The sequence below is a fragment of the Chrysoperla carnea genome, chromosome 1, assembly GCF_905475395.1.
Source record: "Chrysoperla carnea chromosome 1, inChrCarn1.1, whole genome shotgun sequence".
Taxonomy (NCBI): Eukaryota; Metazoa; Arthropoda; class Insecta; order Neuroptera; family Chrysopidae; genus Chrysoperla; species Chrysoperla carnea.
In genome coordinates this window covers 86,295,737-86,310,763 of record NC_058337.1, presented here as the reverse complement: position 1 = coordinate 86,310,763, position 15,027 = coordinate 86,295,737, and the positions used below count along the sequence as shown (strand labels likewise).

The 15,027-nt window shown below is 30.6% G+C and overlaps 2 protein-coding genes across 2 annotated transcripts; one reads left to right on the top strand and one right to left on the bottom strand.

Annotated features, from left to right (window-relative positions):
* The first annotated feature begins 1,156 nt into the window (after positions 1-1,156).
* LOC123304760 (phosphatidate cytidylyltransferase, mitochondrial) lies at positions 1,157-2,786 on the top strand. Its single transcript, XM_044886385.1, has 2 exons — positions 1,157-2,238; positions 2,663-2,786. Exons 1-2 carry the CDS (start codon positions 1,157-1,159, stop codon positions 2,739-2,741), a joined length of 1,161 nt encoding a protein of 386 aa, XP_044742320.1. The 3' UTR covers positions 2,742-2,786.
* Positions 2,787-5,971: 3,185 nt separating this feature from the next.
* On the bottom strand, positions 5,972-13,863 carry LOC123305246 (UDP-glucose:glycoprotein glucosyltransferase). Its single transcript, XM_044886912.1, has 16 exons — positions 13,730-13,863; positions 13,423-13,664; positions 13,129-13,358; positions 12,057-12,239; positions 11,803-11,975; positions 9,685-11,143; positions 9,416-9,601; positions 9,108-9,357; positions 8,685-8,970; positions 8,187-8,621; positions 7,962-8,129; positions 7,484-7,658; positions 7,099-7,281; positions 6,648-7,040; positions 6,289-6,439; positions 5,972-6,224 (listed from the first exon to the last, which is right to left on the bottom strand). The coding sequence occupies exons 1-16, from the start codon at positions 13,747-13,749 to the stop codon at positions 6,205-6,207; spliced, it is 4,554 nt and encodes a 1,517-aa protein (XP_044742847.1). The 5' UTR covers positions 13,750-13,863; the 3' UTR covers positions 5,972-6,204.
* Positions 13,864-15,027: the final 1,164 nt, after the last annotated feature.

Here is a 15,027-nt window from a genome sequence, read left to right as displayed (position 1 = left end):
GGTCGTTGTGTACTTTGTACTGCGCATTAGATTGTCTAAGTGATTGAAAACAATTAAAATTGTTCAATTAATTGAAAACAAAAGACAAAAAATTCTAAAAAGCGACCGACTCGCTCAGATAGGCGCCTTTTCCTGCTACACTCTCCACGCTAGTTTTACGTCCTTAATATATATGTTGGTTTAGAATATTGGAGTGCTTAGGCCCGACGCTGTCTCAAACTGAGAAGCCACCCAACAAGAATGAAGAGGTACCTAAATTAGAAGCAAGTATAAACAGTAGAAAAGTTTTTTGTACTGTTCCTTCTGCAAAACTTTCCGTATAGGCGAACTCAAAGTCACCAGAGTTCGCTGGTGAAAATAGATGGTAGTCCTCAAAGAAGATGAGGAACAAGAAAAGCGGACTGAGCTCTATAAAGGTAAGCTAATTATGTTGAGTTTCATTCAAATTAACTTACATTTCGGCAAAGCAGCCGCTGAAATTATGATCAAAAGACTAGCTTCCGACAATATTAACATTTTTCTGGTGGAATAACCACCTCTTTTGGAGAAGAAGGTGGTTGTGGGTGGTATGGAAAATACGCTCTCTCTTTTGTCCCAGGATATTTATCCATACCGAGGCCACTGGAATATCTCCACCACTTAACTTCCAAACGAGTCGGGGATTAAAATTATTTCCGCAACTTGAGAAGCAAGATCAAAATACAAAATTTTAATTTTTCAACATACAAAATTTTTTGTTACATTCACTCTTTGATTCTTTTTTAAAAAAAAGCGAATTGAGTCTTTTAAGTATCTGAGATCGACTCACTGAATCGATCCATTTGTAAAAGTTGACTTTCTTGGCCTAAATAATCGATTCATCGTTAAGCAATATCGATCTCCTATGCCCATCCTTATTGTTAAAAATTGGTTATGTTTGATTAATGTCAGGTTTCACAATTTGTAAAAATAAACGTGAAAAAATAAAGGTTATTAATTCTAAGACGGAAAACGCCATCCATTGTTAAAAGATACTAAAACATTATGCTCAATGAACTTAAATTTAATTCTAATGAGATATTTAACAAAATTTCATAAATGTAAATTTAAATAAATTTGTGTTTCTAATTCAAAGTGTAGTTATTTACAACAACAAATCATTATGAATTCTCCAATAATGATTGCACCGTTATACTCACGTATACTTTCACGTTTTCCACAAAACTTTTCATTTTGTTTTGCATATGGTTCTGGTGTTAAAAAGCAATTAAATGATACCAAAAAATCAACAGGAACTCAAAATATGATCGATTTAATTTATTGTGTTGATAATCCACATCGATGGCATAAAGCTAACATTCAGATTAATCCTAGTCATTATAGTAGTCTAAAATATTTAGGTCATAGTTTTATTGTACGCTTCCAAGAGAAATTTGGAGCTAAAGTTTATTTTAATACGTTAGTGGATATTGAAGGTGTAACTATTAAATATGGAGTGATTTCCAAAAAAGATTTAATTACAGATTTATTAGATTGGTGTGATATTTATTTAGCTGGGCGATTACATAAACCCGTTGAAATTATAAAATCTGCGTCAAATGTTGAGCTACAAACTGCCTTGCAGCTAAATATTAAGTCAGCTGTTCATGCAGCACTATTAATGTTACCTGAATCATTTTCTGAATACGAGTTTTATCATACGGTATCAAATATAAGTTATGGTGGAGATTTTCGGATGACTTTTGGAGAAAACAAAAATAAAGTCGAAAATATTGTAAAACCTCAATTAATTGGTTTCAGAAATTTATATTTGCCGGTGGTAAAAACCATGAAAGAATATGTCGATTTCCCAATAGTAACAGCTACAAATACTGGAATTATAATTCCAAATGATAAGAATTTGTTACTTGATGCCGACCCTCAAACTCCGAAAAATGTGAATGATAAAAAAAGTAATACGCATTATTTTATAAATTGTAGTCAAGATGTACATCCTTTAGCGAAATTACACCATTTAAACCAATTACCAAAATGTCCACAAAGGGCACTTGTACGATATTGGAATAAAGGTACAGCCAAACAAGATACTGAAGATGTTTTAAGAGCTATTGCATACGATCCCGACTGTAATTATGTTGTGAGAGAAAGTTTGAAGGAAATTGTATGGAATTCCTCGGTGAGACAAAGTTTAAAAGGCATTGCAACGGCTGGTATCAAAAAGAGTGTTGTGTACAGTGGTAGAAAAATTATGAAAATGATGTAAGTTTCTCAAGTTAGGGCTTCTAAGTCAATCGAGACTGAATAATAGTAGAACCACGAAAATATTTAGCCTTTAGAAGAAAACTCCCCTAGCGATTTGTTAAATATGACTTGAGATTAAGTAAACCAAAATCAATCTTTGAGATTTAATTCACAAGTGGCATAATTGATACTATTTTAAATATCGGGTTCACTTAGGATAAGGCATAAGTACAAGCGACCAAGCATGGATGTTTGGACTTACGCCTAACCCTTAATATTTAAGTCTCATAGATTACTATTATAATTAGTTGGTCTTAAGTGGGAGTCAATTCTTGTAGACTGATGATTGGCAAACTAACAAAATTTATTTTCAAGTTTATTTCTATTGTTATAATTTATGTAACTGCATTCATTCAAACTTATCCAACTCTTTGAATTACAGGGCAGAAGATAATGCAAGACGATTGACCCCTCGATTAATTACCCAAGTAGTCAATAGATTATCAAATCAAGTCAAATAGTGGTGATTGTAACTTTATTTTGAATTAAATATATTTTTGAAAGTTTTTTTTATTAATTTAATTAAAATAACAAAAGTAAAAATAATAGTCATTAATAATATTAGTTAAAAAGTGACCAAGTTAGAGTGTCTAACTGACTAACACTCCTAACAAACGCTACTTTCCAAGAAAATTTCCCCATTATGGAACATTCCGGAGCACTCAACTCGACATATTTTTGTACCTGATTCTTTGTAGATTTTTACTAGCAAAAAATTCTACATATTTATTTATAGAAAAGCATAATAAGAAATACGTATTTATTACGATTCTTCGGCTTCAGATCACTGTAGTTGTAAATTGGGACCATTTTCAAGCCTCGTGGATACATTTGTACAAAACCATCTAAGCCGTCTTTTTCCAATGTTTGAAAAATTTGACCGAAATACAAACCTGGAACCCTCTATGATTTATACAGTCCATTGAAGGCTAATTTAACCAGCAAGTGAAAACAGCAACTGATCAGCACTTGGGTATCAGTGATTAAACTGTCTATAATAGTGTGATCAAATTAACTTTTTGAATAATTTAATTCTGAGTTCGGAGAAAAAAATTGATTTTAGTAGATCATTATGATACAAATTGAAGAAACTAAAATCTAACATTTTTTTATGGTCGGAAGGGGTCCAAAAAAAATGGTAAAGTGGCCTAATCCGGTCTTTCGCGCCAGACACCGTCGGATTGAGTTAAAAATAAAAAAGTGTTTAATAAGCTTACGCGCCGTAAAAAGGCGAAAAAATTTGTATAACAAACTTTTTAAAATGATCAAAGATAACATTGGAATTAGACATTGTTAGCGAACACATTATCCTTTTTAGGGAACACACTGTTAAAATTTCAGCTCTTCATGGTTTGAGTTATTGTATAAATAGGCGAATATTCCTTCTATTATACCTCCATGAATATTCCCGTTCAAAACAATTGCGACAACTTTACAAAAACTGCATTTATAAAAAAACGGGAATTCTATATAGTAAGAAGGCTAATTATAACTACTTAATTAACTATGTTAATTAATTAATTAACCGAAATCGAGTATACATATCCGATGAACTTACAATTCATCCATTTTACAGGTTCATAATAACCATTTTTAACTAAAATTCCTATAATTTTATATCTATTTTATTCCAGTACTTTAAAGTATTATTTTAATTTATATTTCTTTACACTGATTCGAAAGCTGTATTAAAATAGTGGATAAGTGTGAATAATGTAGCAAAGTTTTAGTGAATTAGAGTTAATATATCTTTAGTAAATTTTTATTCCAACAAAAAAGTAGATGGGTTAAAATATTAAATTTGATTATCTGGATTCATACTGTTCTGAAATTAATCATCAAAATAGGACCAAACCATATATTTCACTCTAATGAAAAACGCTTTTGCAGGTGAGTAGTAGGTATTTATTGCCTGCCTCGTGAAATGTCCTCATTTCGAGATTGCAGCTCATGACCATCACGTCACTCGTCAAATTCGATATGATTTTCGGGTTCGGGACACTTGAAAAAATAGTTAGAGACTATAAGTGTCATTACCTCCATTACCACCTCTATCTACATGAAAATAATTTTTGAAATGCTTATTCTATTGACACGTAGTTTTTTTTCTATATTTTTGTGTTGGACTATGTGTGCGTATGTACGCATTCATTTTATAAACACAATTAATACAAGTTTTACAGAATAAAGAAATCATTCGAAAATGTGGTTCTAGTAGTAGAGGTTGAAAAGAAATTAAAACAAAGAAAAGTGTGCAGTTATTAAACTTAACTTCTTGCAAAGATTAGCCATTTGAAGGTTGAAATGAAATTGGCAAATATAACGTATCAATCCGGTGGTGGGTTTGAGTGTATGACATCAATATCATTGACCTGGTTTCCGAGAGTGCTGAATACAAATATTACATCAGATTTGGCTAACAAAGTGCCGTTCATGCACTACGAGCACCAAAACGAAACCTGCAAAAGCGTTATGTATTATAATGAAATACAAATACAACTGCTTAGCTTCTGCACTATATTTGTCCTAAAAAAGTAAATGATAGATATAAATAGTAAAGTCTCGAATTATAACCATTTATTGTGTATCTATCGCAGCCAACTAGCTTAGTAACCGAATTTGAAAAAAGGGTAAAAGATTTGACATAAGAAATTGTTTATTTAAATATAATATATTGTTATTTGGTAACCATGAGATCAAAAACTGTAACTCAATAGCAAAGTAAACATCTAAGTAATTAAAATAGTATTGCTAACGCAAGTTAAATTCAAATAAAAAAAGAGCAGATCCATTATTGCGACATTGATTCACAGCAGGATTACAACTTTGCCATCAAAGCCAGTTTTTAATAATACCATACTTAGTTCCAACTTTTTGTCCCCACATTCTTCCATTGTACTTTTTCCCGTAAACACAATTAAACTGTGAGAAACACCAAGAATATTGTTCTTTGCCGACGCGATATTGACAGTGTTGGATTTCAGCGCCAGGTACTGAAGTGGAACTAAATTTAAATTCAAGTCATTTGCCTAGCTGTTTAATTGAATGGCTGAATATCGATCAGGCCGCTAGTTGAACGGCACCGTTTATTAAAAAAGCTAGGCAGTGGATTGAATGGCTAATTAACCTAGTTGACTGCGACATTTCTATGTTACGAGACTGTGATTACTACCGGCCAACGCCTCGAGCCTCATGCCGTGGGAACAGAGCTAAGTGTGAATTGCACACCAGAACAATACAATTTTAATAATTGTTACAATCTGTTCGCGTGAAAATAACGTTGTTCGAGTGTTGTATTGGTATTTGAAGAGCAGAAGAAGGATAAGAAAATTATTGGGAGTAATTTTAAAATCCCAGAAATATTTTCATCGAATAGCCACAATGAATACGACAATTGGAAGTGTTTTTCCACGAAGAAGTTAAAATTTTATTATTGTTAATTATTGTAATTAAATAAAATAAATAAACAACAATTTCGTACCTTTTTTTTTGTTTTTAAATGCATAGCCTTAAAAATGAAAATTCAAGAATAAAAATAATGGCAATCAAATTTAGGCATTGTGCACTTCTGGGAAGTTAGAGTCCTCTTAGTAATAAATTAAGCTCATAACGAATAGGTTCATTGCTCTGGATCCTGAACATATTCTGTATCTAGCTACTTGCGGATTTCAAAAAAATTAAAACAACATAATTAATGTAAAAAATTCTTTTTTGTTTTTATTGAAATTCAAAAACTTAGTGTTCAAATTATTCTATACAAAAACAGGTAATGTTTCGAAGGTTTTTTTTCTCGATTTTACGAAAAATTATAATAATTAAAACGATTCTTAATGCTTAAAAAAAATAAAGAATCACATAACGAGGGAAAATTATGCTACACTTACATTATGGCTGTTCATTATTTCTATTAATAATTTGAACAGGTCATAACTCAGAATGTTCTGCTGAAAATAATAAAAAACTAATATTAGTATGTTTGGTTTTTTATTAAAAATTAAAATCAATTACCTGAATGTGAAGATTCCTTAATTTCATCTATTAATTCGCCGTTAAGTAATTGTTGCTGTAATTTTCGTATTTCATTATCGTAATCTTTCCATTCTTCAACAATCCTTACAGCCGCATTTAATTTTGCCTCTTTTGTCATCGGGTTATTACACTTAAAATAAAACAAAAATAATATTAGTAATGTTTTGGATTAACAAGTATCGCTATTTCATTATTTTATAATCGGGATTAATGAGGCCAGGACAGTATATTATTGTCGGGCTTTAAAATTTGACATAATCTATAATACCGGTTTTATAATCCGGAACAGCTCATTATGACACATTCTTTATAATACTAAATCATAATTTTCATCTTACCAAATCGATTGTTTTCGCGTACTTTTTCGATTCATCATCACACCAAGTTTCACACCACAACCATTCTTGTGGTAATGATTTAATTGCTACTTGATGTATCATATTATTTGGTAAATCTTGATCTAAATTTGACAAACTGTTACGATCTTGACTCAATGCTTGGTATTGTCCACGTAAACGGTCCCCAGCCGCAATACGTCTGAATCGTTTCAAATCAACAACATACAAAGCAGATATATGATATCTGCGTCCTTGTAAATGATTACGCCAATATCCTTGTTTCCAGAATCGGAAACCATCCATTTCGGTACGGGAATCACAGAATGGTGTATAAGCGTATGGAGCACCGCCCAAATCTAAATCTCGCAATTCTTTCATGTCTGCTCGAACAACCTATAATATAAAAGTATTTAAGATTTTGATGTTACTATGATGTAATATAAAGTCATACCTGATCGGCATCAACGAAAATGATTTTTTTAACATCCAGAGGGAAAAGTACATCTAAGAACAAAATTTTATACCCCCAAATAATTCGCTGTTTTTCGGTTTGTTGGTGTAACCATCGTGGCCATTTATATTCAACTAGAGAATATTCAAAACCATAATTCTTGGCCATTATTGGCAAAAAGTCCTAGAAAGTTTAGAAAAAATCTCAATAGAGTATTTGTTAGATCCAGAGAACATTTAATGCAGCTAAATTAGGAAAATCAGAATGAGTGACAATTCTGCAGACATATACTCATATAAGCCAAATTATCCATTTTCATTTCATACTTTACTCATTCTTATACCAGTTACGATCGAAGGGAATACTGGTGACATTAACAACTTACTTTAAATTGCGGAGAAAGATAATTTTTCAAAAACCAAAATTTAACAGGCGTTTTTGTATGTTTTAATACTGACAACATCATAATTTTTAAGAAACGCTCATACAAGTGACCTGATGCAACTGAAAATATGTTGATTTTTTCTTCTTGCTCTTCATCAGTTCCACTTCCAAATGAGCTATAATTGAAAAATTTTATGATAGAAAACACAAATTAACAGTTTTGTTAAAAGAAAATTAATTACCGTGTTATTTTATGAATCGCACTGATTTTGCCATGCACAAAACGAAAATAAAAAAATAACTAATATGTTTAAAATTAATTTATCTCAATTTAAAAAAAAAATGTAAAGCGCAGTAAACAGAAAATGAATGAATATTCGCAGTATTTTTGAAAAAAGAATAGTGGGACGTTATTAAAAAAATATTATGAGTTAAACCATAAAAGTTGAAATTAAGCCATAAAAAATCATGAAAAATACCTTGTTATTGAATTCCAAATACCAGAATTTGATTTTTCTTCACCCAATAAATCCATATGTTTCATATCAGGTTTTTTCGCCACTTTTAACTTCAAAATATTCGATCGAAGTGAACTAATTACTACTTTGATGTCTTTAGAATTTGCAGGAGTGTCGCTACCTTCATGGCTAAAAGAAATTACATTAACATACACTCGAAAAAATAAATATCATTAATTTTAATACCTAATAATATCGTAGATGTCAGCACTACGCCCTTGACGTAATCGTAAAATCCATGCACCTGGATTAGCTTTTAATTGGAAGTATCCCAAATTAGCCATAACAATTGTATCAACTAATACAGGATTTGATTCGGTTCCCAAGGTAACTTGCAATCCTCGTGGAGGAGCTCCAGTTGTTGTTTCGAAACAGTGTCCTTCTAATAGTAAATACTCCAATTCATATTCACTATGAACTACCGATTCTACATCTTCTAATCGAATATTATCTAAATCATGGACAGCTCGAACGACATTAACCAGCCAATTTTCAGGTACGTGCATATTTTGTGTTAGCAGTGGTGCTGTTGGCATGCCTGAAAAACGAGCAATAGGCCCTGGAGAATGTGCCCCATTTACGGTAAATAAAACTTCGGGCTCCAAAACGAAGCGATAAAAACTGTAACATTAAAACGTATATTAATATCTTTTCAGCAAATACGGATTTTTAACCGTTACAAACCTTTTCAGTGGCATATCACTACATTTATCGACACTATTTAGAAAAACCCGAATGTTACAATTTAAGATCATTTGTAAATTATTCAAAATTGGTCCTAATTTTTGAGCACCTCTTGATACAGGATCAACAATAGCAGCAATTTCGAATGCTGGTTTACTTGGATTTGCTGCTGGTAATTTTAACACACTGTAGTCATCAGTAAAGAAATTAATTTCGAAACGAGATCGGCTTTGTGGTCGTGATACTAGAAGTGGTATTAATCGAAGCATTTGATTACTTGTTAAATCTGTAAAAAGAAAAAGAATATATTTCAAACATTCTATATTTTTAAGATTAAATGGTTGCGTTCGACCGATTGATTCTTACTGAGCACTTCCGATCAAAATGTCATTTCAATCAATATATGTTTTATTATAAACCTACCACTATCGTCTTCATCATTTAATTTTTTTAATGCTTTTAAAATTTTATCACCATACGAACTCATACTATGACGTTCAAGTAACACAAAATCTTCTAAATCCAAAGTTTCATCATCGTTTAACGGTCCCAATACCCGACCATTAGCGACAACACCACGTTGCCCGGGGCCAAAACTTAGAACACGTTGGCAGTAAACTCGTAACATTTTCAAATAAATTTCTTGATCGTGAACAATTGCTCTAATTTCATCCTAAAAAATTATAAATTGAAAATAATTTTTTCACAGATGAGAGGCAGGAATGACTTACTGGATATTTCGATAAATCACGTTCAATTTCTTTTTCTCGTAACATTGTTAACATAAAACTTAATGCTTTGGCTGGTGTTAATGCTTGTACACTTGCTAAGGCAATTTTATTCAATAATTGATCTTGGCCAGGTTTATCTTTTTGAACATTTGGAATAAACGCCACTCGTGATTCACTATTTGATTTCTGTAACCAAAAATTATTAACATTACAATCTGGAATGCTGATAATAGTCAATTCATTTTTTAATTAAAAATATCAAATCTTACCGCATATGCTAAGGCTGATGCTAACAAATCTCGTGTTTTAGCACAATTTAAATCACCAATTACCCAAAATGTCAACATTTTCACTGTATTTTCTTTTTTACTTATCGAAAAATATTTAAAGTTTTCAACAGCTGTTGCTGTTAAATCTCGATTTGATGCTTGCAACAATTTCGACACATCTAACTTTACTGGTGATCCAGTCATATCCAAAAATTGTGACGATTCTTGTGTTAAAATCCGTTGATTTAATCGTGGCATAACATTTGGTTTATCCATTAAGTAGTCAACTGTATTGTGCCGATCAGAAAATTCTCCGCGATAAATAGCTTTTTGAAAAACGGGTGTTTGTTGCATGACTTCCGTAAGAACAGCCTCTTCAAATTCATCAGCATTTAGCTGCGATTGTAAAAGAGGTATTCCATTCATTAATGCAGACGGAGTCGTTAAACCAGTCCTTTGGACGAAATCTTTAGCTAAATGTCGTCCAAAATCATAATCTGAATCCTCACTAAAGACATCATCAATATCTGCACGAGGATATAGTTCTTTGAAAATTGAAATAACGTCTTCAGCACTTAACTCTTTTTCAACTTTTGAGTACACTTCGGTCAAGAATCCTAACGCTTGTTCGGGATCTTTGTTTTGAGCCACATAGTTATATGCACACAGCATAGCAATATCAGGGTCAGTTTTACCCATGGTATCTTTTGAATCATTTACAGCAAAAACAATACCCACTCGCAATGGAGCAAGATGAACTACAAAAGATTCGGCAAGTTTTAACAATGGTTTTGCTTCTAGCGAGGCCGGGTTAATAATTAATACTAAATTATATAAATTTTTTCTAATATTCCGTAACATGCCAGGAAATGTTGGACGTAGCAAATCCATTAAACTTGAACCCCATCCTCGATACTTCGAATCCGTTTCGAGGTCATTTATCCAATTTATAGCTGAATCTCGAATATCAATTGCGAATTCTTGCCCTCCACTACTTGCTTCATTCAAATCTAATTCTAAAAGTGCAGACATTCTCTTATTGCTAACCCCAATATTATGAAGACCTTGCATAACACGTTGCTCTTGTCGAATTACTTCAAACAATGAAATGATATCGACAATATCTAAATCGAAAAACATTCCGTTAATAAATAAAGCAGTATCGGAGGGTTGTAAATTTAAATTGCTACTAAATAATTCTTGATTCAATTTAATTTCCTTTTTTAAATCATTGTTAACTACCGTTCGCACTAAAGATTTTGCTTGCATTGGGAAATTTTGTGAAATGTATGTTAAAACGTGTAAGGCTTCTTCTTTTGGTGCTTGCATTATACGTTCAGCGGCTTGTAAACTTAATTCTTGGAATTGCCATACTTTTAATGGAGCCATTTCACTCGATGATTCGATTAGGAATTGACGAAATTTGTCTAGGTTTGATGCCATATCGGGATAAAGTGTTCTAGAAAAAAATTTGAATTTTATACTATACTAATTACTATATTTTAATTGATTCTATACATTCAGATAAATTAAAGGCATAGCCATTAGAAAAAAATTGTCTGTGTGTTTCGATAGGAATTTTCTATTTTTCAGTTTATTAATAATAGGGAATATTCATGAAATTTAAATTTGGTTAAAATATTTTTCTTCCGTAACTCAGTGAGGGCATTTAAAAATTTCTAAAACGGAAATTCAAATTTTTATACGGACGTGACATCATAGTACGGGCTTGTCAAATTTGTTGACATCCTGTATTATATTAATTACTTACATTTCATATGGTATTTCATCAAATTATACTATTCTACGGCTTTTTATTATCTGTGTTGTAAATTCATTTTTTTAAAGTGTAAATTATACATTGAACTGTCAAAAATTGTACTTATACGTCATCAACAGAGAGCGCCAAAAAACTGCGTTTAAATATCTCAAAATTTTAATGTATTTTAAATATTTTTTTATATAATATAATATATAATAAAAACAGTAATGATGTAAAAAAAAAATTTTTTTAGCTAAAATCTTAGATTTGAAACCAGAAGGAAATTTAAGATTCTAATCTTTTAATTCGAATCTGATAAACAATTTTATTTCGAATAAATTTTTCAAAACGCTTACTTTAATTTATGAACATTAAATCCATCCACTTCTTCGTCTTCATCTTCAGAACTTTGATCTTCGTTCGTTCCATCTTCTTTGATTTTGGTATCATCCTCTGCTTTATACTCGGTAGATTTCATTTGTAATTCTACGCCATAACCAGAGAGTCGGAGTCTTCGATTCGGTCGACTCTAAAATTAACCAAGGTAATTTTATATTATGAATTTTTCGTGAATACTATATGTTAAATTAATAAAGATTATTTTACGTACTTTTACAAAATGACGAATAACATAATCAATTTTTCCACTAAGTACATGTTGTTTTATCGCACGATGAAAACGTGCAAATTCAGCAGTACCTAATTCTCCATAAAGTACCACGGACAGTGAATTATTTTCAGATCCAATAAAATGATGATCTAAGTTAAAAGTTCCAATTTTTCCTTCGGGAGTCTAAAAAAAATTAGAATAAATATGAACCATTAAATTGAAAGCCAAAATTAGTTAATGAACATAGATGGCACCAAAAGTTACGTTAATAATAATAGGGAATATTCATGTATTTTTTTTATATTTTTAATTCATTGTTTACACCGTTATAATAAAGTAAAAAATGTAAATACTGCTTAAAAATGCTGTATTTAAGTGTAAAAAAATATTTAAAATACATTATAATTTTGAGATATTTAAACGCAGTTTTTTGGCGCTCTCTGTTGATGACGTATAAGTACGTGATCTGTCAATTTGTGACAGTTCAATGTATCAATGTATAATTTACACTTAAAAAAATGAATTTACAACACAGAATTTACACTCGTTATTATTAAGTTTTCTAATAAAAAGCCGTAGAATTGTATAGTTTAATGAAATACCATATAAAATGTAAGTAATTAATATCATACAGGATGTCAACAAATTTGACAAGCCCGTACTATGATGTCACGTCCGTATAAAAATTTGTATTTTCGTTTTAGAAATTTTTAAATGCCCTCACTGAATTTGTACTTTTATTAATTAATTTTTAGTTATTAAAAAGATATTAATTACTAAAATAAAGATTTAGTTGAAATGTCCAACCAATAAAGTTACGGAAAAAAAATATTTGAATCAAATTTAAATTTCATGAATATTCGCCTATTTCTAAATATAGTTTGACTAGGTTTCCGTTTCCATAAATTTTGAGACAGTACTGATTTTTTACCCAAATATTGCGCAAATAAATTTCGTAAAATAGATTGAATGTAAATTAAAAGCTCTGCGTTAAAAATTACCAAATGAAACAATTTCAACTAAAAGTTATTTGAAACTAAGTTTTTGTGCATCTATTAAAAAACATTTTTACTTGTTTAATAATCGTATTCATTTCTTCAACACCACAAGCTAATTTTCCTCCAATGTCAGCTACCGTATCACATTCTGGTAAATTTCTTTCTTTTGCCATCTGATCAAACATTTCTACTTTGGGAGAGTAAATATGTAACGATAATCCGAATTTCAATAGGGATATTTCGGGTCCAGATAAAAATTTTGATGCTACAGAAATAACTACTTCATACCGCTCTTTATCATTTTCTAGAAAAAATTCAATAATCATATTAGATAAAGTCGTAAAATATTTCCAAAATTGTATAAATACCTATTTCCACTAAGGGTTTTTCTAAATTACAGATTGCATCAACAAAGTTCCAAAACGAATCGATATTTTCATCGGCAAGATATTCGGCTACTTCCAATACAATCGGTGTTGCATTCCATTTTGCATCTAAATGTGTTGTTACCGATTTGGTTTTTTTATTACCTTTTGCACCTTCATGTGGCACAGATTGCATCAATAAAATTGATAAAATTATAAAAATTGGGAATTTAAAATTCATTCCTCTAAAAAATATAAAGATATAAAATTGAAAATTATTGTTGGAAACAAAAATATATTTCATACTAACGTTATTATATTGAAAAACATAATCTATTAAAAAAAAATCTGGATTTTATAAGTAAAAATACAAGAGCGATTTAATAATACGTTGCATATTATTAAGATAATATGTATAACCCCCAATTGATTACGTTTCTTTTTTATTATATCAATTAGAAAAAAAAATGAATTAATATTTTAATTCATTTATCGTAATTGAATTTTGGAAATTTTTACGAATTTGTACTAAGGTTAACGTCGAATAAAACGTCAACATAACCTGATGACAGAAATCGTACAAATCTGCCGGATTATTTACATATAAACCAATCACACGTTGATATAGTAGCCAATAAAAATTGGCCACCAATTCAATAATATTGTTCGTGAAAAACCGTTTGATTCCGATAAAATTGTCAAAAATAACCGATCAAGTGTGAGTTACACACTCTCTCAAAGGGCTCCGTGGAAAATTTGTGGAAACACAATCGAATCAATATTCATATAATATTCGTAGAAGCGTACAGGACTACAGGTACAACTTAACGGAACCTATATCATGACGCCTGACACATATCCCAACCACTACAATCATTCCACAACATGAAATCAAGAGAAATGGGGTAAATATTTTTGATTCATTTTTTAATATACTTAAAGCCTTAGCTTAATGTATCTACTTTTTAAGGCTGTCAAATCTGTGGTTTTGCACCGAGTCTCCGATTTTCGAGAGAGACTCGGTGAAAAAAAATGAATCAGAGTAATTCTTCCTTCGCCTATTTAAGAATACAAAAAATGTAATTTTCGGTTTTAGTGGTATGATCTCCGAATTTTGAAAATATGATTTGGCAGCCTAGTGCTTTTTGAAAAAAAAATAGAAAATTATATGTTAAAAATTATTTACGTTAAAATTTGTAAAGTAGGTAGGTATGTTTTAAATATTTACCTACATAATTGGGTAAGAAAAGGCCGTCATTCATTAGTGCAATGAAACTAAATACCTAAAAGGAAAAAAGTTTTTCATCTTTGAAATTTTCCATAGTTTTTTATTTTAGCTTCTTTTTATTATTCTAGCTTCAAAATTGACCGAGCTATGTCAATTTTAAAATGGTGTATTTTTGCTCATTCAATTAAATGAAAAAGTACCCATCTTGTAAACCGTTAGCGTTAGAACAAAAGTTTAAATGTAAAAGTTATTCCTTATAAGAAAATTAACAACTTTTATTTGAAATAATTTTTAATAAACATCACTATTTACTCGTGGAGCGCAAATTAGGACAAAATTTTGTTATCTATTTTCTCCAAAACTATATAAGATAAGAAGTT

What these genes read in the sequence shown, in the direction of transcription:
- LOC123304760 (XM_044886385.1), top strand. Translation starts at nt 1,157, where the DNA reads ATGATTGCACCGTTATACTCACGTATACTTTCACGTTTTCCACAAAAC. An exon ending in AGAAAAATTATGAAAATGAT is followed by an intron (nt 2,239 to 2,662) that starts GTAAGTTTCTCA and finishes TTTGAATTACAG; the next exon opens with GGCAGAAGATAATGCAAGAC.
- LOC123305246 (XM_044886912.1), bottom strand. Translation starts at nt 13,749, where the DNA reads ATGTTTTTCAATATAATAAC. An exon ending in ATGTTTTTCAATATAATAAC is followed by an intron (nt 13,665 to 13,729) that starts GTTAGTATGAAA and finishes TATATTTTTTAG; the next exon opens with AGGAATGAATTTTAAATTCC. An exon ending in CATCAGCCTTAGCATATGCG is followed by an intron (nt 9,602 to 9,684) that starts GTAAGATTTGAT and finishes TTTTGGTTACAG; the next exon opens with AAATCAAATAGTGAATCACG.